This window comes from Notolepis coatsorum (assembly GCF_963971535.1).
Source record: "Notolepis coatsorum genome assembly, chromosome: 12".
Lineage (NCBI taxonomy): Eukaryota > Metazoa > Chordata > Actinopteri > Aulopiformes > Paralepididae > Notolepis > Notolepis coatsorum.
Window position 1 is genome coordinate 37,079,629 of NC_140176.1, and position 27,002 is coordinate 37,106,630.

At 43.5% G+C, this 27,002-nt stretch overlaps 1 protein-coding gene across 2 annotated transcripts in view; it reads left to right on the plus strand.

Moving 5' to 3' along the window:
• The window catches only part of oplah (5-oxoprolinase, ATP-hydrolysing), a 95,548-nt gene that overhangs the window by 17,429 nt on the left and 51,117 nt on the right, over positions 1 to 27,002 (plus strand). For both annotated transcript variants that reach the window (XM_084326499.1, XM_084326498.1), the window contains exons 7-14: positions 1,552 to 1,717; positions 15,222 to 15,360; positions 17,244 to 17,311; positions 22,108 to 22,283; positions 22,828 to 22,968; positions 23,618 to 23,730; positions 24,322 to 24,492; positions 26,252 to 26,389. In XM_084326499.1, coding sequence (XP_084182625.1) covers positions 1,552 to 1,717; positions 15,222 to 15,360; positions 17,244 to 17,311; positions 22,108 to 22,283; positions 22,828 to 22,968; positions 23,618 to 23,730; positions 24,322 to 24,492; positions 26,252 to 26,389 — 1,112 coding nt within the window. The remainder of the gene's footprint in view (positions 1 to 1,551; positions 1,718 to 15,221; positions 15,361 to 17,243; positions 17,312 to 22,107; positions 22,284 to 22,827; positions 22,969 to 23,617; positions 23,731 to 24,321; positions 24,493 to 26,251; positions 26,390 to 27,002) is intronic.

Consider the following 27,002-nt stretch of genomic DNA (forward strand, 5'->3'; position numbering starts at 1 on the left):
CTATAAGTTGCCCCTCATTTTTGCACTCTTTCTATAAGTTGCCCCTCATTTTTGTACTCTTTCTATAAGGTGCCCCTCATATTTGCACTCTTTCTATAAGTTGCCCCTCATATTTGCACTCTTTCTATAAGTTGCCCCTAATTTTTGCACTCTTTCTATAAGTTGCCCCTCATTTTTGTACTCTTTCTATAAGTTGCCCCTCATATTTGCACTCTTTCTATAAGTTGCCCCTCATATTTGCACTCTTTCTATAAATTGCCCCTCATTTTTGTACTCTTTCTATAAATTGCCCCTCATTTTTGTACTCTTTCTATAAGTTTTAAACTCTGCAACAGAGGGGAGAATCTCAAGCTTTAAGGACTGTTGGAGTTCATTCCTGTTCAGAGCAAACTCAGGGGACCTTAACACTTTCAGTGCCCAGCAGGGGGCGCACATTTAGTGCTTGAATGCCCACCATCCACTTCAATGTTAGCATTAATATCGCCTAATCTATGTTTTAAATTATGTGTCTAATCTGCCCGTCGCTTATCAATGACTAATTTCCAGTCAACATTGTCGAAGCGGATTGTTTTTTTATCGGTTTATTTCCGTTTTATAGCATTTTGAAAAGCCCTCGTTTTCTAGGGGAAAAAAAGATTCCATGATAATCGCCCTGTACCTGTAATATTCTAGAACGTTGTCATTTTTCGGCCTATTTATGAATCGTTTTCAAATAATGCTAGATTATCGATAGTATATGTGTACGTGTGCACGCTGGTGCCGCGAGCTGAAAATAGATTCTCTCAGTTCCTGATCGCTCGCACAGTCAAACAGCCATATCACACATAGGGGAAAAGCTTATATCTCCGTGAAAACAGGTCTGATTATCCTAAGACTGGTAAAATAGATTCCTTACCTGAGATCAGATGGTATCAAAATGGATTATTCCAATTCCTGATCGCCATTCCAAAAATCTATCCTTTTATTGATCCAACGCGTATACTGTAAAACACATATTACACGCTGTGCTGAGGGTCCAGAATGAATCTGATCGGCTCCGGTTACATGCGTGAGAAGTAAAATGTGGATTCCGGAGTTTTTTTTTCTCATCCATTTTCATTGAGTCCAATCCAAAAGGGTGCATTACCATCTGGGAGACGATAGGGGGCGCTTTTTTCACATCTGAGCGCCTGGTGGGGCAGGTTTACCAACGGTAGACTCGGTTGATGAAATATGAATTCAGATCGCTAATAAAAAAAATTAAACGAGAATTCTCGTGATGGGCATTCAGGGGGCGGGCTGATAACCCGAGATATCTCGTGATGGGCATTCAAAGTGTTAAGGACCAACCAGTCACTAGAACGGGTTCCATAGCTTCCAAAATTCCATTCCAATTTTTCTTTCATAACGATGGATCCATCAGGAGTGCGACCGGTTCACACTGGAATCTGATATTGGCCACATAAAAAAAATCAGATATGAGCAATAAATGAGAATTTAGCTTGAGCTAAAGCTTGTAGAACGCAGCCTGAATGTTGACCCGACCCCACCCTCCCCTCTCTGCCTTCCCAGGACGTGGACGTGCTGTTCATGCAGTCGGACGGCGGTCTCACCCCCATGGAGGAGTTCTGCGGCTCGCGGGCGGTTCTGTCCGGCCCGGCTGGCGGCGTGGTGGGTTATGCCGTCACCTCCTACAAGCAGATGGAGAAGAAGCCCATCATCGGCTTCGACATGGGCGGTGAGGAGAGAGTCGTGGGGAGGGGGAACCGTGTAGAGTTACAGGGAACACAGGTTCTCAGGGAAGCAGAGAGAGAGAGAGAGAGAGAGAGGAGAGAGAGAGAGAGAGAGAGAGAGAGAGAGAGAGAGAGAGAGAGAGAGAGAGAGAGAGAGAGAGAGAGAGAGAGAGAGAGAGAGAGAGAGAGAAAGAGAGATACAGATCGGTCTGATAGATGCCACACAAAGACACAGTGGGTAGTTAAGGCAGGGTATCTGTGGGGTATTAAAAAGCCTAATCATTCATAAATGAAGGCCTTAAAATGTCATTCTGCGCAGTTCACGCACGTGTTTGTCCGCCAATCGAATAACGCCAACCACATATATATACATTATTGAATCGTTATTTCTTTTATTCGCTATTTCCATTCATAAACATGCAGGCAGCTGTGTGTTATCACTGGGGATGGGTCTGAGATCGCAAAAGTCCAATACCGCCGCCTAACGCCTTGCGGCCGCTATTGCACTCCATTTGAAACGATGTGGCTTGGTGTGTGGGCCGAGCTGCGGCGTGCGGGCGGGGTCTAACTACTCGGGCAGGGCAAGTTTCAAGTTTCAAGTTTCTTTAATAGTTGTCATACAGAAGTACAGAATACTTTTGTACAAAATGCTTCTTACTGTTGCGCTCCAGAGACTGTGCATGACAAGATAAGTATGAAATAAAAACATAGTAAAAATTAGAAGAAAAAAGAGGTCACAGTGTTCAGTTTAGACATATGTACAATGTTCGTAGACGTAGTTACCATACAATATACAATACTGTGCAGTGTACTAATATACAATACTATATAGTGCAAGGCATAAATGGACGAGGTGCAGTTTAGGTACAATTCACAGTAGGTGTACGAGTTGTAGTGCAAATCCTTTATCAATAAATATAAAGTGTAAGTGTGTTTGTGTGATCTAAGTGTGGAGAGTGGGTGCTGCAGTGTGTTGTTTGTTTGAGTGAGTGTGTGTGTGCGTGTGGGTGTGTGTGCTGTGTGCATTTGATGGTTGTTGCATAGTGATTATTGTTCGTTTAGCGATTATTGTTCGTTTAGCAGCCTGATGGCCTGGGGATAGAAGCTCCTTCTGAGTCTTTCTGTGCTCGCCATAAGACTCCGGTATCGCTTGCCTGACGGCAGCAGTTCAAAGAGGCAGTTGTTCGGGTGGCTCGAGTCCTTAATAATTCTCTTAGCCTTCCCCTTGCACCGCTTGTTGTAAATGTTCTGGAGGGTGGGAAGCCCCCCTCTAATTGTGCGTTCGGCTGAACGTGTCACTCTTTGTAGTCTGCTACGGTCTTGTGCAGTGCTATTCCCAAACCAGGAGGTGATGTTGCCGGTCAGGATGCTCTCTATTGTACATGAGTAGAAGTTCCTAAGGATCTTCTGGCTGACTTGGAACTTCCTTAGGCGCCTGAGGAAGTAGAGGCGTTGTCGTGCCTTCTTCACAACACTGTCAATGTGTGTGGTCCATGACAAGTCCTCGGATATGTGGGCTCCGAGGTACTTGAAACTGTTCACTCTCTCAACTGGTGCCCCGTCGATGCTGAGGGGGCTGTAGTCCTTGACCCCCGACCTCCTGAAGTCCACAATCATCTCTTTTGTTTTGCTGACGTTCAGGGAGAGGCAGTTCTCCTGACACCACTGTGACAGGTTCTCTACCTCTTCCAGGTAGGCCCTTTCGTCGTTGGCAGAGATCAGGCCCACCACTACTGTGTCATCAGCAAATTTGATGATGGTGTTGTTGTTCCGCTGTGCTACGCAGTCATGTGTGTACAGGGAGTAGAGGAGGGGGCTCAGAACACAGCCCTGGGGGGCCCCTATGTTGAGCGTGATGGATGAGGAGGTGCAGTTGCCGGCTCTTACCACCTGGGGTCTGCCCGTCAGGAAGTCCAGGACCCACTGGCACAGGTCATAGTTCAAGCCCAGGTCCCTGAGCTTGGCTATGAGTTTGGAGGGGACTATGGTATTGAATGCTGAGCTGTAGTCGATGAACAGCATTCTCACATAGTTCCCCTTCCTCTTGTCCAGATGTGATGCTGCTGTGTGCAGCACATGGGCTATGGCGTCCTCCGTGGACCTGTTGGGGCGATATGCAAATTGCAGAGGGTCCAGGTTGATGGGGAGGGAGGAACAGATGTAGCCCTTCACTAGCTTCTCAAAGCACTTCATGGCTATGGAGGTGAGGGCTACAGGGCGGTAGTCGTTGAGGCAAGCGGGCGTAGATTTTTTGGGTACAGGGATGATGGTGGACTTCTTCAGACAGGTGGGGATGACGGCCTGTTCCAAGGACAGGTTGAAGATGTCAGTGAAAACCGGGGCCAGTTGGTCGGCACAGACTTTTAGGACGCGGCCGGGGATGCCGTCCGGTCCTGCTGCCTTCCTGATATCCACTTTTTTAAAGATCCGTCTCACCTCATGCTCTGTTACCCTGAACACTGAGTCTCCATCAGCAGACCCCCCCCCCCCCATTGCCGTGGTTTGTAGGCTGGTGTTGTTATTCACAGCCTCAAACCTCGCATAGAAGGAGTTGAGATCATTTGCTAAGGAGATGTCACTGTTCAGTTTGAGGGGGGTTCCTTTGTAGTCTGTCATTGTTCTGAGGCCCTGCCACATGCCTCTAGAGTCAGCCTGTTCAAACTGAAGTTCAACTTTATCCCTGTAACGCCGTTTTGCCTCTATTACTGCTCTCCTGACGTTGTATCTTGCCATCTTGTGTTCTTCCATGTTGCCTGTCACCAGCCCGGTGTTGTATGCTGATGTGCGCACTTTCAGAGCCTCACGGACGGATTTGTCTACCCAGGGCTTTTGATTTGGGTAGATATTAATTTTGGTGGTGGGGATTATTACTTCTACCTGAGTACAGACATAGTCAATCACCGTTTCGGTGTATTCGTTAATATTGGCTGTGTTATCACGGAGTACACTCCATTCTGTGCTTCCCAGCACTGCTTGGAGTGACTCTACTGACGTCACGGTCCAACGCTTAACCTCTCGCGAGACCACCGGCGTTCGCTTGAGACACTGTTTGTACTTAGGCAAAAGAAAAATTGCGACGTGATCGCTTTTACCGAATGGACTAAGAGCCTGTGACTTGTACCCATTCTTAAATTGCGAGTATACATGGTCTAATATGTTCTCGCCTCTGGTGGGACAGGTCACATGCTGATAGAAATTCGGCAGCACCTTTTTAAGACGCGCGCTGTTGAAATCCCCCAAGACCAAAATGGCCGCGTCAACGTTAGCTGCCTGGAGTTTGTTTACCTCGTCGTGAAGTTTTGAAAGTGCGACCTCAGTGTTCGCGTGTGGTGGAATGTACACTCCGATGAGGATGATGGACGTTAACTCTCTTGGGAGGAAGAAGGGTCGACATTTTATCGTGATAAACTCCAGGTCTGGGGAGCAGTGGTTAGACATTTCCTTTGTGTTGCCTAAATCGCACCACTCCTTGTTTATCATGAAGGCGATGCCGCCTCCTTTCTTCTTTAGTGACTCTAATGCCGTCCGGTCTTTCCGTAGAACGAAGAAGTGGTCTGCCGGTTCTATTGCATGATTCGGGACATCTGGACTCAGCCAAGTTTCTGTGAAACAGAGGACGTTACAATCCCGAATGTCCCTCTGGAATTGGATCCTTGCTCTGATGTCGTCCAATTTGTTTCCTATCGATTGCACGTTGGCCAACAATATGCTGGGCAATGTGGTTCTGTGTCGTTTGGACCTCAGTCTGTTCCGGACCCCGGCTCTCTTTCCTCGTCTTCGCGGCGGCTTTTGTTGTTGTCCGTGGCCGGCATAACAAAGGATCTCGGTGGGCCATTTCTGCTGTTCAGCGATCCGATCCAGAGAGCAATCCAAACGGTAAGTTTTTCTTAATCCAATGTCAATGATTGACTGACGGTCATACACATATAATGCACCAACAGTTGGTGCAAATAAAACTCCTAATACTATAAAAATTAACAAAATAAAGCACAGTCTCGTCGGAGCGATCAGAAAGGCAGCCATCACAGCAGCGCCAGTTCAGTCAAGTGGTGATAACGGATGCATCGACAAGGGTCACCCCCCCCCCCCCCCCCCCCCGTTCATGTTCAACGATCGCGATCAGTACTTGGAATGGCGATCAGATAATTTGATTATTCTTTTTGCAGTACATCATAGACAAGGTAAGGGCTATATGTTATCAATCTTGCGTTGATCCGATAATTCTTTCCCCGCGATCGGAGCGTGTGTCTGTAATGTACTGTGTAACGTATGCCGTTGGTGACGATCGAAGCATAGAACCCCCCACCCCACCCTTTCATGCATGCATGATGAAACATAATACCGATAATCTAGCGTTGGTTTCAGATTGATTATTGATCCAGGCAAGGAATGGCACGATTTATAGTGAAATGCAGTAAAACGCTGTTTGGCGGAGTTTCCTGGGATTACACAGAATTACTCTAAAACTATACTCATATTCACCACGGTATAAAACGGATATGTATGGATGAAAAAATTATCTGTTTTTTGCATCTTGACCGGAAGAAACTAAATGACAATCGACTATATCATTAGATCCATAGCTATAATATTTAATATAGTTTCAGCATTGCAAACACCGGCATGTACCCCCATTTCATTACAGCGCTGGCACACACGGCCATACGCCCACATCGACCTCTGGCGTCCAATGAGTTAAAAAGTCTTTCATTTTTACATGTATTAAAGATTTGTTTTTAATTATTTTAATTTAAATATATGAAATGTTTTTGTATTCAAGTCGTTTTGTGGGGCTACCGGGAGCTTGGTGCATCTGAGAGCTTGTATGGAAGTGCAGCCGCCAGTTCAGTTCTCGTGTACATTTTGTGTTAATTCTGCTCTAAGTGGTATTAAAAAAATCTTCAAGTCTTCAATGTGGGCGGCTGATTGGCGCAGTGGGCAAGGTGCTCGCCTCTAACGCAGGAGACGCTGGGTTCGAGCCCAGCTCTCGGCGTTGCTACCGGCTTGGCCGGCCGTCATACTAACACAATTGGCAAGTGTTAGAGGGTGGGAAAACCGGTGGGTGGGGATTTGACGTTGTGGACAGCGACTTCTACAGGTCGGTTTGGTGACGCCGGTGTGACGGAAGCAGGAAGTGACGGGGGCAGCGTGAGCCTCCCACGCGTTACTCCTTGCCACTGAGAGTTCGAGCTGCTGCGGTGAAAAGATGCGACAGGCTGCCACCTCGTGTACCGGAGGGGACACGTGATGCAAGGCTTCTGTCCTCACTACAACCGACCTGTGGGAGGCATAGTCTAGCAACGTTCAAGACAGGGGAGGGAAGAATTGGATATACAAAATTTGGATGGGAGAAAAATAGAAAATGGGGAGAAAAAGTGGATAAAAAAAAAGTTTTCAATGTAACTTGTTGAAACCTGCAGATACCTTGATCCAGTAGGTAGTTAAGGAGGTTTTCCCCGAAAACTAAAGGGAGGCATGGGAAGTTTTTCTGTATAATAGAGGCCTTTTGACCTCCATGTTGGAAGAATCGGTTGCCATGTGCAAAACAACGGTTGCTATGTGTTGATATATGAGAAGTAGATCAACAAAAATGTAATCATTTGGTGTTTTATTATTGGATATTGTAAACGAGTCACAGTGGAACAGTGCTATATTTTACCTACTCAACCACTGCACAGATTCTTGTCATTTTCTTTCAAAATGTGCTACCGGCTGTTACACGCAGCGATGTTGGAAGAGAGAAGAATTACACCGACATTCAGTCCAAGGCCTCTGTTTTATGGTGGTAGTTCAAAGTGGAGGAAAGGAAGGAAACACCACTCGGGTAATTCAACCTGAGGAGGAGGAGGAGGAGGAGGAGAAGGATGAGAGAGGGGGGAGGAGGAGGAGGAGGAGGAGGGGGGAGGAGGGGGAGGGGTTTCGACGCCTACAGTCCCAGCGTGGGAAAGGGAGGGAGGAACACGCTGTTGACACTGAGAACCAAGTGTGAAAAGGGGAAGAGAGAAGGGATGGAGGGATGGCAAACATGGAAGAAACGAGAAGAGAGGACTTGGCTCAGAGTCAAACGATAGCAAACTGACCAATCCTACATCCAGTGCATAACGGTATTCATGAAATCTGCACGTGGCACAGTGGTTAGCAGCACTGTTGCCTCGCAGCCTGGGTTGGTCCTGAGTTTGCATGTTCATTCATTCATTCATTCATTCATTCATTCAACCTTTATTTAAACACAAGGGACACTGAGGTTTCCCTCATTTACATTGACGTCGAGTATACAATTAAAAGAGATAGAATAACAGAGATAAAAACAAGTTATCAGCACGATAAGATCAAGTTAAAAACAGGAAACAAGAAACAGGAAAAGCAGACTAAATGACGTTCATTGGATATAAATTAAAGCTATAAAGTTTGGAAGAGTATCAAACTTTAAAGTGTTCTCCCTGTGTTTGCGTGGGTTTCCTCTGGGTACTCCCTCCCACGCCATAAAAGACATGCATGCTAGGTTTCCTGCCATTACCCTTGACCAAGTTACTGGCGTTACAACTGGAGTTTGTCCCTGGGCGCCACACTGTGTGGCTGCTCACTGTTCCTAAATAGTTAGGATGTGTCAAATTTCCCCAAGACGATTAATAAAGGTTCACTTAACTTAACTTAAGGTCCTGGGTTCTAACCGGGCAGGTGGAGGCTTTCTTTGTGGAGTTTGCATGTTCTCCCAGCGTGGGTTTCCTCAGAGTACTCTGGTTTCCTCCCACACACATAAAAGACATGCATGCTAGGTACATAACTCCTGCCATTGCCCTTGACACTGTTATCAGAACTGGAGTTTGTCCGTGAGATCCGGACTATTGACGCCCACTGCTCCTAAAATAGTTGGGATGGGTTAAATACAGAGGACAAATTCCTCCTGGTGTATGCAAAAATGTACATGACAAATAAAGATATTCTCATTTTAACCAATTCTCATTCTGATATATTTTCTCTGGGCTGATCAGTTCAGTGTGACAACAGAAAGAAAGAACAGAATCTTGGCATGGGTGGTAGGAAAACAGAAATCTTGTCTAAAAACCTGAACTTGCATGAGAGAAATACAATCGGAAGAAATAATAATAACAATGATGAACAGGGAGACGACTAGAGGCCTTCGTGAACAGGTGGGTTTTCAGGGCGGATCGCAGCCAGGAGAGAGAGTTCCAGAGGGGGTGGGGGGGGGGGCCGCTAAAGTCTCTGTGTCTGAGGATGGGGGGTCACAGGTCCAGGGTGGTTCTGGGTAACCAGACAGGACTCCATTACTGTAGTCAAGGAGCCTGTCCAGGGTGTTTCTGGGTAACCAGAAGAGTGATTGGGCGCATATTTTCATATTTTTTGTATTTGTATTTATTGGTTTAAAATACAGAGACAGTGCATATTAAGGAACATTTGACTGTAAATATGCCAGTTTAGCCAAGTTGGCTAATTTTCAACTGTAGTCTCTGGGGCAGGTGACATGAGCACAACAATAATTAAAACATAGTACAATAATTAAAACACAGTAGGAATCAGTATAGGTTACAATACACTAAAATACATACAAATAAATACATTAAAATACAACCCCTCAGTTAAAATGGTCGCACACTTGACCATCTCTCAACCATGATTTTAAGTTAGTTTTAAATGAAATGTAACTTTGATACTCCCTGAGCCGTGTTGGCAGACTGTTCCAGGTGTGGGCTGCTCTCACGGAAAAGGTTTTGGTATTTGGTATTAGGCTTCCCTGGTTTTGGAAGTAAAGTGATTAGGGAGCCCCTCATAGATGTGGGGAGAAGACCATTCTCAAAGGATTCCTGAAACACCTCCAAGAGGGGGTAATTTAGTTTGGAATTTTTAGTAAATATCTATGGGGATGCCATCTGGGCCCGCTGATTTTCCAGCCTGCATACAGCCAATTGCTTCAGCAATTTCCAACCCAGTTACATTTTGATCTAAAGCCCTAATTTCCTTTTCTGACATTTTGGGAATATCAAGGTTGTCTAATAATTGTGTCTGCGTGTCCAGATTAGGAGAACACTCAGAGCTGTATAATTCCCCATAGAAGACTCTAAAGGCCTCATTAATCTCTGTCGGGTCCACTGTAGTTCTACCACTTGGGACTTCAATACAATTAATGGACCTTTCTGTTTGTTGTTTAATGCGCCCGGCAATACGTTTTCCGGGCTTTTCCCGCTGATCATAGTAGGACTGTTTGAGTCTCATTAGATCAGCAGCAGCTTTGTTAGCTGCCAATTCATTGTACTGTGATCTACAGTAAGCAGTAGTAGTTTTGAATGAACATCTGTAGTTGTATGTTTATTATGATAGATTTCCGTTTCCAGTTTTTTAACACTTTGATCGCCATGGGTTAAATTCATAATTTACCATCCCTAGCCAGCTCTATTTGTCTATGGAGAAGTTCCCCTTCTTTGCAGGGCTATAACTTTTTAAATTCTATTGCTAAATTATTATGGCCCATTCAATGTTCTATATCCATTGTTCAGGGTGTAGCAACGATATACTTTTTCATTCACATATTCATACTAAAATATGGTCTAAAGTATAAGTATGTTTTTATCGTTTTCTGCAGCTTTCTTCAGAACGTGATTTATAGCCCTAAATGCATTATATTGATGATCAAATACAGTTTGGTAGGAATCTGTGCGAGATATCATCTGATGATGACCGGATGGGCGGGGGGGCGTTTATAATTCCGTGGGCAGCGTTAGATGATTCATCCAGTGGGTCATATGGTCATCATAGCAGTTTATATGGAACACGTTAGAATATAACGCTGCAACTCACCGTGGCTTCCTCGCGCCGCTGGCAGATGAGCGTGGAACAGAATTTTTTCTATTATGGGATGGAGAAATGCCTGATCCATTTCCAGGTTGTATAATAGTATATACGTCCAAATCATGTTGTTTCTTCGAGTTATTTGCACCGATCGATGTTCACTGTGTCAAGACGGAGTCTCTCTAACGATAGCGAGTGCCCGAACGACATATGGATGAGCACTTCCGGTTCGACAAGTCATTTCCTGTTGGCGATCTGCCGATCGGCCACCAGATGGCGCTCTTGAACCGCTAGAGAGTTGAGTGGAGCTTTGTAGTGTATCTCAGGGCTCCGGAGGGGAAATATGATTTCGATCACAGATTTTTGAAATATTGATATCAAAGACGAGTTACGGCGTCTTCGGCAGAATGAGCATGGCTAGGAATGACGTCTAAACACGTCATCGGCGACCATAGTGTTAATGTCCTCATCTAATTTCTTCATTTCGAGTCGTGTAGCCTTTTTCTTTGAGCTAGTGAAAGAAAGGAATTGCCCCCTAATAAAAAGCCTTGAAAGCCTCCCATCTCATGCTAGCAGACGTCTGGGACTTGTTGCATTCAAAGTACAGGTCAATCTGTTTCTCTAGAAATCTATACATGTGCTATTCCGTGAGCCATCCCGGTTGAAAACGTCATCTTGGGGGATCATTTACTAATCAAATCAAATCAAATTTATTTGTAAGGCCCGACAACACACGTTAATGTCCCCATGGGCCGGACACGTCTTCTTTAAACAGGTCAAGAAGAAACATAACAATAAGTCAAGAACACCATAAGGTCCAACAAATTTAAAATAAATGCAAATAAATGAATGAATGCAAGCACTCCCAGACATACCCCACGCGAAGGTAAGGAAAAACTCACTAAAACCTAACAATAGGGAAGAAATGCTCCACAGGCAGTGTGGAGGAGAGAAACCTTAGAAGGGCCATTCAAGGGGGGATCTCCCTTCTTAGATGTCGGTGATAGTAGTTGGTAAGCATGCACTCATGTGTGTAGTGAAACACAGATGAGTGCATGCAATAGCAACTGAACAAGATTACAGTAGGTTAGTATCTTAATAGGTTGAGGAATACTCTAGGGCTGTCTTAAATACTTCGAAGCTTTGAAGCTTCGTTCGATGGCACAAGCTTCGAACATAAAAAAAATATCAAAGTCTAAAAGAAATAAAGTAATAAAAAATAAAAAAATAAATATTATTTTTGCCTCCAAAATCTTGCGCCTCCATTCCAATGAAACGAAAGTAAGCGGCACATGTGCAGCAGACATGTTGACGAAGAAGCGAAGCAATGCCGCTTGTTATTTAAGACTATGTCGGACAGATTTGTGTTCATTGTTCTGCTTTTTTAAAGTGTCCCGACCCATATAAAAATATGTCTTAATAAAACGTGCTTAATTAAGTCGAATTCTGTCTTTGTCTCTATCAACTACATATAAATATTTATATAATTGTTTGCTTGATAGACGAAGGTTGCAACATAATTATGTAATGTCATGTCGTTGGCTGTGAGAGCAGCCCCACTGCACCCAGGCAGCGCAGCCGAGTGAAACCTTGTTGGCTGCGTCACAGTCACGAAAGGGGCTACTTAATTAATTAATCCAATCCACTTTATTTATAGAGCACATTTAAAAACAACAACGTTTACCAAAGTGCTGTACAAGTCCCACAACATAAGATACAAAAAAAAAAAAAAAGTTTAATTAAAAAAGAAAAAAAATCTCTCGAAGCTTCGAATTAAAATCGAAGCTCAGCCCCGAAGCTTCGATTGCCAAAAAAAGCTTCGAAGGTCAGCCCTAGAATACTCTTACTATTTGGTTTACCATGTCTCCAAATATCTAACAAGTTGAATTCCTTCATAAAATGGTGTATTGTCTTTCTCTACTTATTGTGAGTACCTTCTAGACCAGTTTACCTGTCCTTTGAAGGATCTAACGTACAATTAAAGTCACCAGCTATTATGTCTTGTCCAGGAAGATTTGAGGCAGTCAAAAATAAATCATAGAATTTAGGGTCCTTTTCATTGGGACCATAAACATTTATCAGCGTTAAGGTTTCAGACAATAACCTACCCTGGACCATAATATATCTACCTGCAGTGTCCTTAACTACATTCTGTACCTGTAATGGGACATATTTATGAATTAGTATCATAACCCCTCTGGCATGAGTGGTGCTCATGCTAGCAGTGGAGTTTAAAATGTGCAAGATCTGCACTTGTGCACTTGTCCTAATATACTAACCTACACTGTAGCACGCAACACTTTGATGAACATTGTTACTCAGCTGATAGAGTTGTGCCCTTCCTGATGACTTGTCCTACAGAACTTGTAAGTCGCTTTGGATAAAAGCGTCAGCTAAATGACTAAATGTAAATGTAAGATCTCCTAGTACCTCGTCATAACCGGAAGTCAGACAGGACTCCATTACTGTAGTCAAGACCGGAGGTGATGAAGGCACATATGAGGGTCTCTGCCACGGAGTCAGTGAGTGAAGAGGGCCCTCATTTATCAATGTTGCGTATGCACAGATATGTGCGTAACCCGTGCGTACGATCATTTCTAAGCAAAGTGTGGGACTTATCAATTTGAACGTGTGCTTGACTTTGTGCGTATATCTATGCTCAGCTCAGACCATGTGTACCTGGCGCCCGGCGGTAGAATATGGAGACTGCAGACAGACGGCATTATGCTTTCATCAGTTTCATGCATTAGTTTCAATGCGGAAATAAGCTTCCGTGCATTAGTTTCAACACTGGCGCGTGTTCTGTATGAACCGTAATTCATTATAGTTCATTGTAAAATAGCGACAGTACAAGAGGTTGGCCTGCTTGTTTGGCACGGGGGGGCAGACGCAGAACACCCACCTCCAAACGCGATTAAATATTGTTTCAAATAAAAGCGAAATACTATTATTTTGTGTGTCATGTTTCCAAATAAGATTGGTCACAACGAAATGCTTTCTACTTCAATTTGTTGGTTAGAATAGATGACCTCCGTTGAAACTTCACTGAGACTAAGACAGTCTATTTGTGAGCTCCCGCACAGACGTGATAATAATAATAATAATAATAATAATAATAATAATAATAATAATAATAATAATAATAATAATAATAATAATAATAATAATAATAATAATAATAATAATAATAATAATAATAGTTTAATTTTATATAGCGCCTTTCAAGAGACCCAAGGTCGCTTTACATAGATAGGGGGGGGGAAATAACAAACAAACATAGTGGACAGACACAACATAAATATGATGATGGAATTCAAGTTTGCGTTTTTATTGATCACATAGGCATGCTATACATATAGGCTACATGGCAGTGAGATTCATTGTTCCTGTACTCTTGTATTATTGTTATAGTATATGCTTTTGTCAAGAAGGAAGTACATTATTTTCAATCGTGGCTTTCCTTTCATTCGTATAGCCGAGAAGCAGTCTCCTATCAGCTTCATTAATCCCGACCCATCTCAACCACAGCATAACTGAGACCGGCTATGGAAACAAATCATAAATAGCCTACTGTAAATAAAATAGCATAACATTATAAAGGATAGGCTATAGCAGGGGTTCCCTTTCTTCCCCGAGTCCCACGATTCCCTGGAGACATAAAGGAATATGATATGATATATAGGCTATACATGGGTCCGTCAGCGAGGAGATTTAGCCATTTGAGAATAGGCTATTATGGCCAAACGAGGGCCTATAGCCTATAAATATTATTAAATGTTTTCATAAGCGTGAAGATACAAGGACAACAGTTATATTAACGATCAAGTTAGTTTACTGTATGCAGGCTTCGCGGGGCTCCGTGTGACATGTCTGTGCCATGCTGCGTTATGTGCAAATTACTGTTGCATAATGTAGGCTATGCATATATAATTTATATAGGCTATACCTAATACCGACAACAAAATAGATTGTATGCCTCTACAAATCATATTATAACCGGTAGCCAATCGAACGAAACGAATAAAGGCATTCATATTCCAGCATGGTTATAATGACCGACACCAACGCCAAACAGTGGTTAAAGGTCTTTATTAGTATTTTGAGCTGTCCAGGCAGAATTGCAGCAATGGTCTTAGGGAGCCGTTGATATCTGACATCACTGTGTACAAGTCCGACAGCCTGTCGCGTATTTCTCCCATAACACGCGTTGTGTCTTCTTGGTTCGACAGCACGTTAAATTATTTGCTTAGACCTCCGTGAACAATCTCCCTCTCAGTGAAGTTTTTCAGAGTTCGCTCGGGTTAGACCATTATTTCACATCCCATGGGGGTGTTTCATTACCAAATATGGATAATCATGCACGAGCATTGACGGTAAGAACAAATGGTATTTATCAACACGGAGGAGCGTAGGACCCGTGTACGTACGGTTGATAAATCCCAATTTTTCTGTGCGTACACACATTCTAAATTCCCTGCGTAGGAACGGAAATAGAACACTTTCTACGCATTGTTGATAAATGAGGCCTGGAGTCTGGAGATGTTCTTGAGGTGAAAGAATGTTTTTCTGTTACAGACTTGAACTGAAGGGAGAACACCTACACCTGATTGTCAGTAGCAGTGAAAGCGACCGCATTCCCTAAGCCTCTGCCGTTGTCTTTTCCTCTGCCGTTGTCTTCCTGACGACCTCTCCCTCCCCCCTCAGGCACGTCGACCGATGTGAGCCGCTACGCGGGCCAGTATGAACACGTGTTCGAGGCCACGACCGGCGGCGTTACCCTGCAGGCCCCTCAGCTGGACATCAACACTGTGGCTGCGGGCGGAGGCTCCCGCCTCTTCTTCAGGTGAGTCACTTGGAGGAGATTAGATTAGATAAAATGTATTGTCATCACACATCACAAGTACAGTACAACGTAAAGTGCAATAGTAATATACAATGTACAGGTAAAATTATTACTGCTGATTATAGTGCTAATCAGATGTATGTACAGAGGTGTAGTATTAATATGTACAGTGATACACGTATACAGACTAGGGGTGTAAAGGTACACGTATCCGTACCGAACCGAACCGTTTCAGTGTGTACCGTACCGTACCGAACGGCTGTGTAGTGTACCGAACGAATACAACGGTATGTTAACCACTAACGACCGCCCACTGGGGGCTGTTTTGTTCACAATCTAATATAATTATTATTATTATTTTATACAAGTAGATTATTAATTTCAATATAGAATATTCCTTGACAGCCCTACAAGTACAATTAGTTACTGCACACTACATCACCCCTGAGTGGAACATGGAAAGCCAAACTTTCCCCCACTGTACCGAAAACCCATACCGAACCGTGACTTCAAAACCGAGGTACGTACCGAACCGTGTTTTTTGTGTACCGTTACACCCCTAATACAGACACTATGGTAGTAAGTCATATTGCCCAGCAGTAACTAGTAAGAGTAGGTAAGGGATGTACAGATATATATATATATAGTATCTACAGATTTGTAAAAAGGAGTATATGCAGGTATAGATAATGTACTAGATATGTTTAGGCAGTGTATCAGAACACATATTCATGTATTATTATAATAAGTATTATTATTATTATTAATGTCATTCAGATAATACATTTTAATTGATTGATTGATTTATTTTCACAAAGTGCCCAACCCTCATGGGTTTATAAAACACCAAAGATACTGTTGCAGTGTTCCATTATTACATTATACATTACATTTCATTACCTAAATACAGATGACATGAATACAGATTACAGCTCGGTCTTAAACAAAGTATTCTGCCTTCTCTCCAAAGCTTGATAAATAAATTCTGCTACAAAAAAGTTCCCTTCCTGAAGCACAACTCAAGTTGCTCATCTTCATCCCAAAAACCAACATAAATAGAGGTCATTTTATTAAAGTGTACTTCACTTCCCAATACAACAGGTGGCATTTGTATGCATTATCCCTTCAATTCTGTGTGATTACACAGTTCTGTTGAGTCCTTTTATTAAGAGACAATGATAATATTTAGTTTCTGACTGCCTACAGAGACTAGAACTGGCACTAATTGTGAGAGCAAGAAAGCTCATCTATCCAAATTAAGCAGAGTTTGTTACTTGTTTGAAAAGCACCAATTTATTCTGCATCCCAATGTTCTGTTCCTAAAGTGAACCATTAACCCAACAGGTTAACTACGCTTGAAGATTAAATGTTTCCTATTGATGAATACAAATGGGTGAATACGCGCTTACCAGATACCAATTTCTTCTCTGTGCATTCAGTAGAAAGCTATCCTTGCGTAACACAAATCAATGGAAGTGGACACCTCTCCCGGAGTTTTAAGCTAGGCTAGTCTGTATCCTTTTCCATTAATTTGTGCTAAGCTAGGCTAGCTATTTATATAGACATTTATCATAATGTTGGCATGTTCCTTTAACATTACTCCAAGTCCCATGTGACAGCATTCATTATTTAAACTCGAAATGTCACTCACTCATAGGGGTGGAAATCACCAGCGTCCCCATGATTTGATATTATCACAATATTTAAGTCACGATATGATTGATATTTGGCGCCTGTGTATCGATATATCGAATATCACCACACTAAATATTGCGATACTATGCTGTATACGTTTTTTCACCCACCCCTACTTACTCTCTCTCTCTCTCTCTCGCTCTCGCTCTCGCTCTCGCTCTTGCTCTCGCTCTCTCTCTCTCTCTCAGATCAGGGATGTTTGTGGTCGGGCCCGAGTCTGCTGGTGCCCATCCAGGACCAGCCTGCTACAGAAAAGGTGACAGACTTTTCACCTCCCTTCATCCTTTCCTTGCCCCTCGCTTCCTTCGTCCTATCCACCTGCGATTAAATTCCTGGCCTTTCTCAGACCAGTTGTAAGATGTTGAGTCATGTGAACACGCACCACTCTCTCCGAAAGCTAGGAATCAGAGAGAGAGAGAGACAACCCTTCAATTGGTGATGCACAATCTGGGGCTGCTCCATAGATCATGAATTTGGCTCTTACTTTGTGAGGCCATAACATGTTTGTGTGAGCTCTTACACCCAAATGAGGTTTTAATTCTGGTCCAGACCTGTTTGGGTGTAAGAGCTCACACAAACATTTTATGTCCTTATAAAGTCAGAGCCCCATTCCTTGTCTATGGAGCAGCCCCAGATTTTACATCTCAGTGACATCACCGATTAAACTCTCTCTGATTTCTAGCTTTAGGAGAGAGTGGTGTGTGTTCACAAATACTGACTGAACTGTCCTGGGGCACAGGAAGAACATGTGTACATTCTTAAAATGGGTGGCACTGCCATTCCCCTGCGATCTTGTAATACATTTCCCTTGGCCGTTAATGTTCTATTAATCACACCCAGGGACTATAGCTTTTTCTGATGCTGTCACATTTACAGAAATATAGATTCATGTCCATTGTCCCTGTAATAACTATTATAAAACCCAGCTCAAAAACAGTTCATCTGGCTGCTCAGAGCATTTATCAGGATTGTGGATCTACCTTTAATTTTTCCATTCAATCACTAAAACGTTTTGCTATAAACTACAATATCTATGGACTTTACTTGGTTAGAAAGCTTGACTAATCCACTAACTAGCAACCTAGTTAGAGCACCCAAATCTGTATTTTCTTTTTTTTTACTATTAAGATTGGCAAAATAGACAAAATAGAAAATTCAAGATTATTACTTTAAAGTTATATTGTTACTGAAATTGCTGAGCAATTGCATGGGCAAATCTCAACCATTTAAAACATGACAAATCCTAGTAAGCCCACCCTTCTTACACCAGATTTCTCTCTGTCCCTCTCAGTCTCTCAATCCTTCCAGCTTTCTTTATTCCACCATCTCTCCCATCATTTGCATCTTGCATCTCATTCATTTATTTTATTTATTATTATTATTATCTTTGTTCAAACCTGTCTTTCATCCTTTTTAATTCAGCCTATTCACACGGCGGCCATTTTGCTCTTATATCATGCTCAGGTTGGGATTCCTTTCCACCCTGGTCCCATAAGAGCGAAATGGCCGCCGTGTGGATACGGTCAACTATGTTGTCAGACTCACAGTCATGGACGTTCACCATCTGGAGTGCCAAATACTTTTCTTTTTTTCCCCTCTCTCTCTTCTCATTCTCCGGCCTCGTTCCTCCCCCTCTCTTTGGATTTACAGTCTGTTTGAGTTGAGGGGGGGTGAGGGGGATGAGGGGGGGGTGAGGGGAGGGAGAGGGGGGTGATGGGAGGGAGGGGGGGGGGGTAAAGTTGGCAGAACACCAAGTTCTTGCTGGAATCTTATATGATGCTTCACTATACTGTGCTCTGAGGCAGCTGTGCTGTGTGCTTAGAACAACTGCAGGAGCCTCTCTGGTCAGTCAGTCCACACAGGAGCCTCTCTGGTCAGTCAGTCCACACAGGAGCCTCTCTGGTCAGTCAGTCCACACAGGAGCCTCTCTGGTCAGTCAGTCCACACAGGAGCCTCTCTGGTCAGTACAGGAGCCTCTCTGGTCAGTCCACACAGGAGCCTCTCTGGTCAGTACAGGAGCCTCTCTGGTCAGTCCACACAGGAGCCTCTCTGGTCAGTCAGTCCACACAGGAGCCTCTCTGGTCAGTACAGGAGCCTCTCTGGTCAGTCCACACAGGAGCCTCTCTGGTCAGTACAGGAGCCTCTCTGGTCAGTCCACACAGGAGCCTCTCTGGTCAGTCCACACAGGGGCCTCTCCTCTCTGGTCAGTCCACTCAGGAGCCTCTCTGGTCAGTCCACACAGGGGCCTCTCCTCTCTGGTCAGTCCACACAGGAGCCTCTCTGGTCAGTCCACACAGGGGCCTCTCCTCTCTGGTCAGTCCACTCAGGAGCCTCTCTGGTCAGTCCACACAGGGGCCTCTCCTCTCTGGTCAGCACAGGAGCCTCTCTGGTCAGTCCACACAGGAGCCTCTCTGGTCAGTCCACACAGGGGCCTCTCCTCTCTGGTCAGTCCACTCAGGAGCCTCTCTGGTCAGTACAGGAGCCTCTCTGGTCAGTCAGTCCACACAGGAGCCTCTCTGGTCAGTCAGTCCACACAGGAGCCTCTCTGGTCAGTACAGGAGCCTCTCTGGTCAGTCCACACAGGAGCCTCTCTGGTCAGTACAGGAGCCTCTCTGGTCAGTCCACACAGGAGCCTCTCTGGTCAGTACAGGAGCCTCTCTGGTCAGTCCACACAGGAGCCTCTCTGGTCAGTCCACACAGGGGCCTCTCCTCTCTGGTCAGTCCACTCAGGAGCCTCTCTGGTCAGTCCACACAGGAGCCTCTCTGGTCAGTCCACACAGGGGCCTCTCCTCTCTGGTCAGTCCACTCAGGAGCCTCTCTGGTCAGTACACACAGGAGCCTCCTCTGCAGGACAAAGCGGTATTCCCTCCAGCGGTTTCCCTTGTGTTGTCATTCCATCACGTGTGATTGGACAGCACTGTGGTCGCTTCCACAAAGCACTTGGCTCTAGAGCAGGGGTTCTCAAACACCATTTTATTCAGGACTTTTTTTGGCGACCCCACACTTAATGTATTGCGTAATTTCAACGTGGAATTAAGGAATATCAAAATAAAAGCACACATTGTTGAACTTGATCATGCATATTTCTTAGAAAATAATAATAATAATAATAATAATAATAATAATAATAATAATAATAATAATAATAATAATAATAATAATAATAATAATATAATAATAATAATAATAATAATAATATATTCAATTTGTACCGCACTTTATATTCGCGAGAATCTCAGAGTGCTACAGGAGATATAGACAAAAAGTAAAATGAATAAAACAATTAAAATGAATAAAAACAATTAAAATGAATAAAACAACCAATGAAATGGAAGAACATAAAAGTTAAATTCAATTAAATAATAATAAAATGAATAGAAGTAACAAATAAAAGTAAAAGAAATTAAACATAAAAAAAAAGAATATATATATATATATATATATTATTTTTTTTTCTTTTTTTTTCTGAACTACAACTCAAGTTATTCATATTCATCCTGCTCAAGAAAATCAACATAAATGGAGGACATTGTACTAAAAAGTACTTCCCCTTACGTCCTCGTAGACCAAAAGATTTACCTTGTTCAAAATGTAGCTCACACACCAAACAAAAGTTCTCTGTCCTCCTCTGGGGTGGCATTAAATATGCCGGTCTCTAGGTCCAGTGGTAATGTTACTGACCGAATCTGTGCACATAGGGATCTTTGTCTTTTGTTTAAATTATACTTCACACAAGTCTCTGCACTGTAACTATTCTTTATGAGACCGTAATAAACAAACTGATTTGCTGCCATTATGGACTAGTTCCTATTTCAGTTCAGGAAGAGACTTAACATGCTTCAAGTTTTGTTTTATTTGTCACATTACAGTAAAATTCTTGGTTCTGTATGAGCCCCCTGAGATTGTGCTTCATACAATCAAAAGAATAAAGTCTGAGCACTATACAAAATATACAATATACAAACTAAAGTACAACCTGCAAAGTACAAAAGTACAAAATGCAAACAATAAAGTACAAAAAGATATGGTGTAGTGTTGAAAGTGTCTAAAGTGAATGTTAAAGGGGAACTATTTTACTATTTCTTTCACTATTTGGGCACTTTTACACAATTCCTGTGAGTCTATGGAACACCTCTGTAATATATATATTTTTTTTATTCATTGTTTTGTATTTCTAATCAAGTCCTCAAAAACAGCATTTTTCTACCTCAAGATCTCGAGCTGTTTTGAGCCTGGGCTCCTAAACCACGGCACCGTGCCGGCGCCGCCTGAACATTATCATGCAGCGGTGTCTTTCTGACATCACATATAGGCACATTTTCAAACGACTCAGTTCAGTGAGGGTGAATATTGTGAGAGGAGAATTGGAAGAATGCGCCAATATGAGAATTTTGAGACATAGATCATATTAATATAAGTTCACATAGCTAGGAAACAATGCTAAACACTCAAAAAGGCCATTTATAAGATAGTTCCCCTTTAAAGGTGAGTATTTAAAGTGAGTGTGTGTGAATGAATGTAGGTTGATGGTGTGTTGCATAGAGTCATTGAGCATCCTGATGGCCTGGGGATAGAAGCTCCTTCTGAGTCTCTCTGTAACGGCCATGAGACTCCGGTAGCGCTTGCCTGACAGTGCAAAGAGCAGCGTGTCAAAAGTGTGCCTGAGCAAGACACTGAATCACTAACTGCTTCTCGCAGGCAGGTTGGCGCCTTGCATAGCCACCTCCAGTGTGTGTGTGTGTGTGTGTGTGTGTGTGTGTGTGTGGGTGTGTGTGTGTGTGTGTGTGTGTGAGAGTGTGAATGTGAGGCAGAAATGTAACCGTTGCACTGAAGAACCATATAACTGTTTTTAGATCATTTTTGACAGCCCAGGTATTCACATTTGTGAAGTCAATCCATATCACTTGGAGTGTGAATGTGATTGAGCACAAGAAGGTACTCAACCTCTATCGGTTAACTATGAACGAACACAACACTCCAACTAACCATCTTCAAGATAATAAAATAATGAAAACAGTCCGGTCCAATTGTGTTATGGTTCATTGTTCCCAGGGGGACCTCTGACGGTGACGGACGCTAACTTGGCTCTGGGTCGCCTCCTGCCCTCCTTCTTCCCTCGTATCTTTGGACCCGGGGAGAACGAGCCGCTCTCCGCGGAGGAGACCATGAAGCACTTCCGCCGCCTGACCCGAGAGATCAATCACTTCCTGTCCTCTAACCAATCACAGGTGATCTTTGTTGCTTTGGTTTTGTTATTGTGCTTTTTAGTTTTTTTACAATAGAAAAAATAGAAATAAAGATGCTGTGTTTTTTATAATTTTCATAAGTGTCGAGATAAAATTTATTATTTGAAGGTTCGATATTTCTTTTGAATCTTTTCCAAAACTTTTTTCTTTCTTGAATCTGTGGAACATTATTTCCTAACCCCCCTGGCTGCCCCACACCCAAATAACTAAAACCTTTACAGAAAGGCTCCAAATAGGACAGCTAATTGATTAATTAAAGCTAATTGGTTGCTTGTGACTTGTTGCTTACTACCAGTGTCATTATACCTGTATCACTGTACATATTATACTACAATTCTGTACAAACATCTGATTAGATACTCAGTAGTACTCATTTGTATATTTTGTACATGGTACATTGTATATTACTAGTTTTCTTTACTGTTACATTTTCACTCTGGTTGGATAACAAACTTCTTTTCGTTGTACTGTACTTGTGCTGTATGATGACAATACATTTTAATCTAATCTAATCATTCATCCACAGGCTAGCGCCAATGGGGCTGACCGTTCATACAATGGTGGGGCTCTAGGCAGCAAATCAGAGATGGGTGTGGAGGAGGTTGCCATGGGATTCATCCGTGTTGCCAACGAGGCCATGTGTAGACCAATCAGAGCTCTGACACAGGTAGGTTGGGTCTTATAGTTTTGCCATATCGTTTTGCTGACATAGTAACAATATCATCTGGGTTTTGTTACATTGTTGAGGTTAGTATTCAACATACTAAATCAACTCTGGATCGTGATACAAATATCAAACCTGTTTTTGATTTCCCGACTTCCTCTCTCCCAATGGTATGTCCATCTCTCCATCTCTCTCTTTCTCTCTTTGTTTCTCTCTCTCTCTCTTTCTATCTCCCTGTTTCTCTATCTGTTTCTTTCTCTCCCTCCCTCTCTCTCTTCGTCTCTTTCTCTATATCTGTTTCCCTCTCCCTCTCTCTCTGTTTCTCTTTCTTTATCTCACTTTCTCTCTCTCCTCTCTCTCTTTCTCCCTTTCTCTCTCTCCATCTCTCCGTTTCTTTCTTCACCCCCCCCTCTCTCTCTCTATCTCTCTCTCTATCTCCTCTCTCCCTTTCTCTCTCTCCATCTCTGTTTCTTTCTTCACCCCCCTCTCTCTCTCTCTCTCTCTCTCTCTCTCTCTTCACCCCCCCCTCTCTCTCTCCCTCCCTCTCTCTCTCTCTCTCTCTCTCTCTCTCTCTCTCTCTCTCTCTCTCTCTCTCTCTCTCTCTCTCTCTCTCTCTCTCTCTCTCTCTCTCTCCCTCTCTCTCTCCCTGCAGGCTAAGGGCCATGACACCTCTAAGCATGTGTTGGCGTGTTTTGGTGGTGCTGGTGGGCAGCATGCCTGTGCCATAGCCAGAGCCCTGGGCATGAAGACGGTCTTCATTCACAAGTAAGGCTTAGAGAACACACTGCATGGTGTTCGCTAATGAGTGTGGTGGGAGTTGTACCGAGTAAGACAGGTGGAAGAAAGATGCAGGTCATTGCCAGGGACATATGTGACTGTCACGATCTGAGTGGAGGTGACATGTGAGGCTCCGTTATTGCCGTTTGTATGAAGCCTCTTGTTCTAGGAAGGCTTATTATGTCGCTACCAGGGGGAGACAGAAGGAAACAGGTGGCTGGATGGTCCGTTGCTGCCATTCATTATCTATGGTGATAATTACCTCACTGGGTCGAAACACTAGTGTCTTTATTCCTGTGTTTCCGCTCACGTGTGTGTGTGTGTGTGTGTGTGTGTGTGTGTGTGTGTGTGTGTGTGTGTGTGTGCATGTTTTTGTGTGTGCACCTGCATGCACACCTATCCACAACTGTGTTTGCATCTCTTTAATGTGTTTCCCTCTATGTAATTCCATGTGTGTGTGTCTGTGTCTGTCTGTCTGTGGGTGTGTGTCTGTGCAGTGTTTATGTCCTTTGTATGAGGCCTCCTTGTACTTCTGTTCATGTGGACATAAATAAACATTTCAAATGTGTGTGTGTGCAGGTACAGCGGGGTGCTGTCTGCGTACGGTCTGGCTCTGGCTGACGTGGTGGAGGAGGTGCAGGAGCCGTGTTCCCTGCAGTACGACCCGCGTTCCTACCTGGAGCTCGACCGCAGGGTGGAGGAGCTGTCTGAGCGCTGCCAGGACACCCTGGACACCAGAGGCTTCAGCAGGTCAGCATGTAGACACACACACACACACACACACACACACACACACACACACACATACACACAGACACACACCCAGAGACACACACACACACACACGCATACTCACACACACACACACACACACACACACACACATACACACAGACACACATACACACAGACACACACCCAGAGACACACACATACTCAGACACAACACACACACACACATACACACAGACACACGTACAGACACACACACACACACACACGCACAGACACACACAAACATACATGATGGGAGTAAGTCAAATGTAATTACATGACATAGGGTCGCCCGGGAGATCTAACTCTATGTTCATTTCCCTGGCTGTGATATGTTCAAGTTCAAGTTTCTTTATTAGTTGTCATACAATAATACAGAATACTTTTATATGAAATGCTTCTTTCTGTTTTGCTCCTGAGAGTGTGCTAGATAAAAATTGATATGTATAAAATAAGTATAAAATAGAAGTCAAAAGTATGTAAACAAAAGTGTTCAATATACATATATACAATATACAATGCAGAGTAGAAAAAGTAACTGAGTTACAATACAATATACAGTACAATGCAGAAATGGGATGAGGTACAATTTAGGGTAAGGTGTAATGAGGTATGAGTTTGTAGTGCAAATCTCTTGACCAATAAATATAAAGTGTGTTAAAGTGTCTAAAGTGGGTGCTGCAGTGAGTTGTTTATTTAAAGTGAGTGTGTGCGTGTGGATGTGTGTGCTGTGAGTGTATTTGATGGTTTGTTACATAGTGTTATTGTCATTGAGCATCCTGATGGCCTGGGGATAGAAGCTCCTTCTGAGTCTCTCTGTGCTTGCCATGAGACTCCGGTATCGCTTGCCTGACCGCAGCAGTTCAAAGCGGCAGTTGTGGCTGCTGGAGTCTTTGATTATTCTCTTAGCCTTACCCATGCTTGTTGTAAATGTCTTGGAGAGTGGGAAGCCCACCTCCAATTGTGCGTTCGGCTGAACGGGCCACTCTATGTAGTCTGCTACGGTCTTGTGCGGTGCTATTCCCAAACCAGGAGGTGATATTGCCAGTCAGGATGCTCTCTATTGTGCATGAGTAGAAGTTCTTAAGGATCTTCTGACTCACTTTGAACTTCCTTAGGCGCCTAAGGAAGTAGAGGCGTTGCCGTGCCTTCTTGATTACACTGTCAATGTGTGTGGTCCATGTCAAGTCCTCGGATATGTGGACTCCGAGGTACTTAAAACTGTTCACTCTCTCAACCGGTGCCCCGATATGCAGCTAGCGTTATCATTACATGTACAGCCAGGAACCATCAAAGTGACCAACAGTCCACAGAACTAAGGACACATGCTATGACAGTAAGGACTAACCCAGTCTTGGGTGGCCTAATGCTTAGAGAAGCAGGCTTGTGACTGGAACGTCACCAATTCAATCCCCCTGACTGGCAGGAAGTAATGTAACAAATAATATTCTGCCCTCCCTCAAAAAAAATGTTGAAGTGCCCATGAGCAAGGCACTTAACCCTCGTAGTTTGGAGGAGACATGAGAAAACCATTGAAAACCATAGAAGAAAGGCGCAGGCTCGTTGCGTCCAATGTGATCACAGCCTAAATCTGGGTGATGGGAGCAAAAATAGACAACATTTTTAAATAAAGACATTCTATTCTATTCTTTTCAGGGCGACAGTGGATAAAAGCGCTATATAAATGCAGTCCATTTACCATTCTATTGTATTGTGTCTCTTCTTCTCCTCGTAGTGCTCAGATCTCCACAGAGGTCTTCCTCCACATGCGCTATGAAGGTACAGACTGTGCTCTCATGATCACCAGCACCGGTTACCCCAGCAACTCACAGTCCTGCCGATCCGGGGACTTCCGCAGTGCCTTCACCAAACGGTGAGTCTATCTCTCTTTCTCTCTTACTTTTTTAATTGATTCATTTATTCAGTCATCCACACATTCATCCACTCACTTTTCCTCACACACTCTCTCTCACACTCTCTCTCTCTCTCTCACTCTCCCCCCGCCCTCTTTCTCTCTGTCTCCCTCTCTCTCTCACATGCTCTCTCTCTCTCTCCCCCTCTCTCTCCCTCCCCCTCTATCTTTCTCTCACATGCTCTCTCATGCTCTCTCCCCTCTCTCTCTCACACTCTCTCTCTCCCCCCTCTCTCTCTTTCTCTCACATGCTCTCTCACGCTCTCTCGCTCACTCTCGCTCACTCTCCCTTTCTCTCACACACTCTCTCCCCCTCTCTCTCTCTCCCCCTCCTCTCCCTTTCCCTATCCCTCTCTCTCCATCTCTCTCTGTTTCTCTTGCCATCCCTCTCTCTCTATCTTATCTATCTATCCTTCGCTCTTATTTTGACAGCCTTGTTAAACTGAGATAAGAAGGACTTTGTTGTACAGAACAGCACAGCAAGGGTTAACGGAAGAGATAAAAATATATATATAATGTAAAAGAGGTGAAGAAAAACTGTTTAGAAAAGATAAGAAAGAAGGTTTTTCTTGTC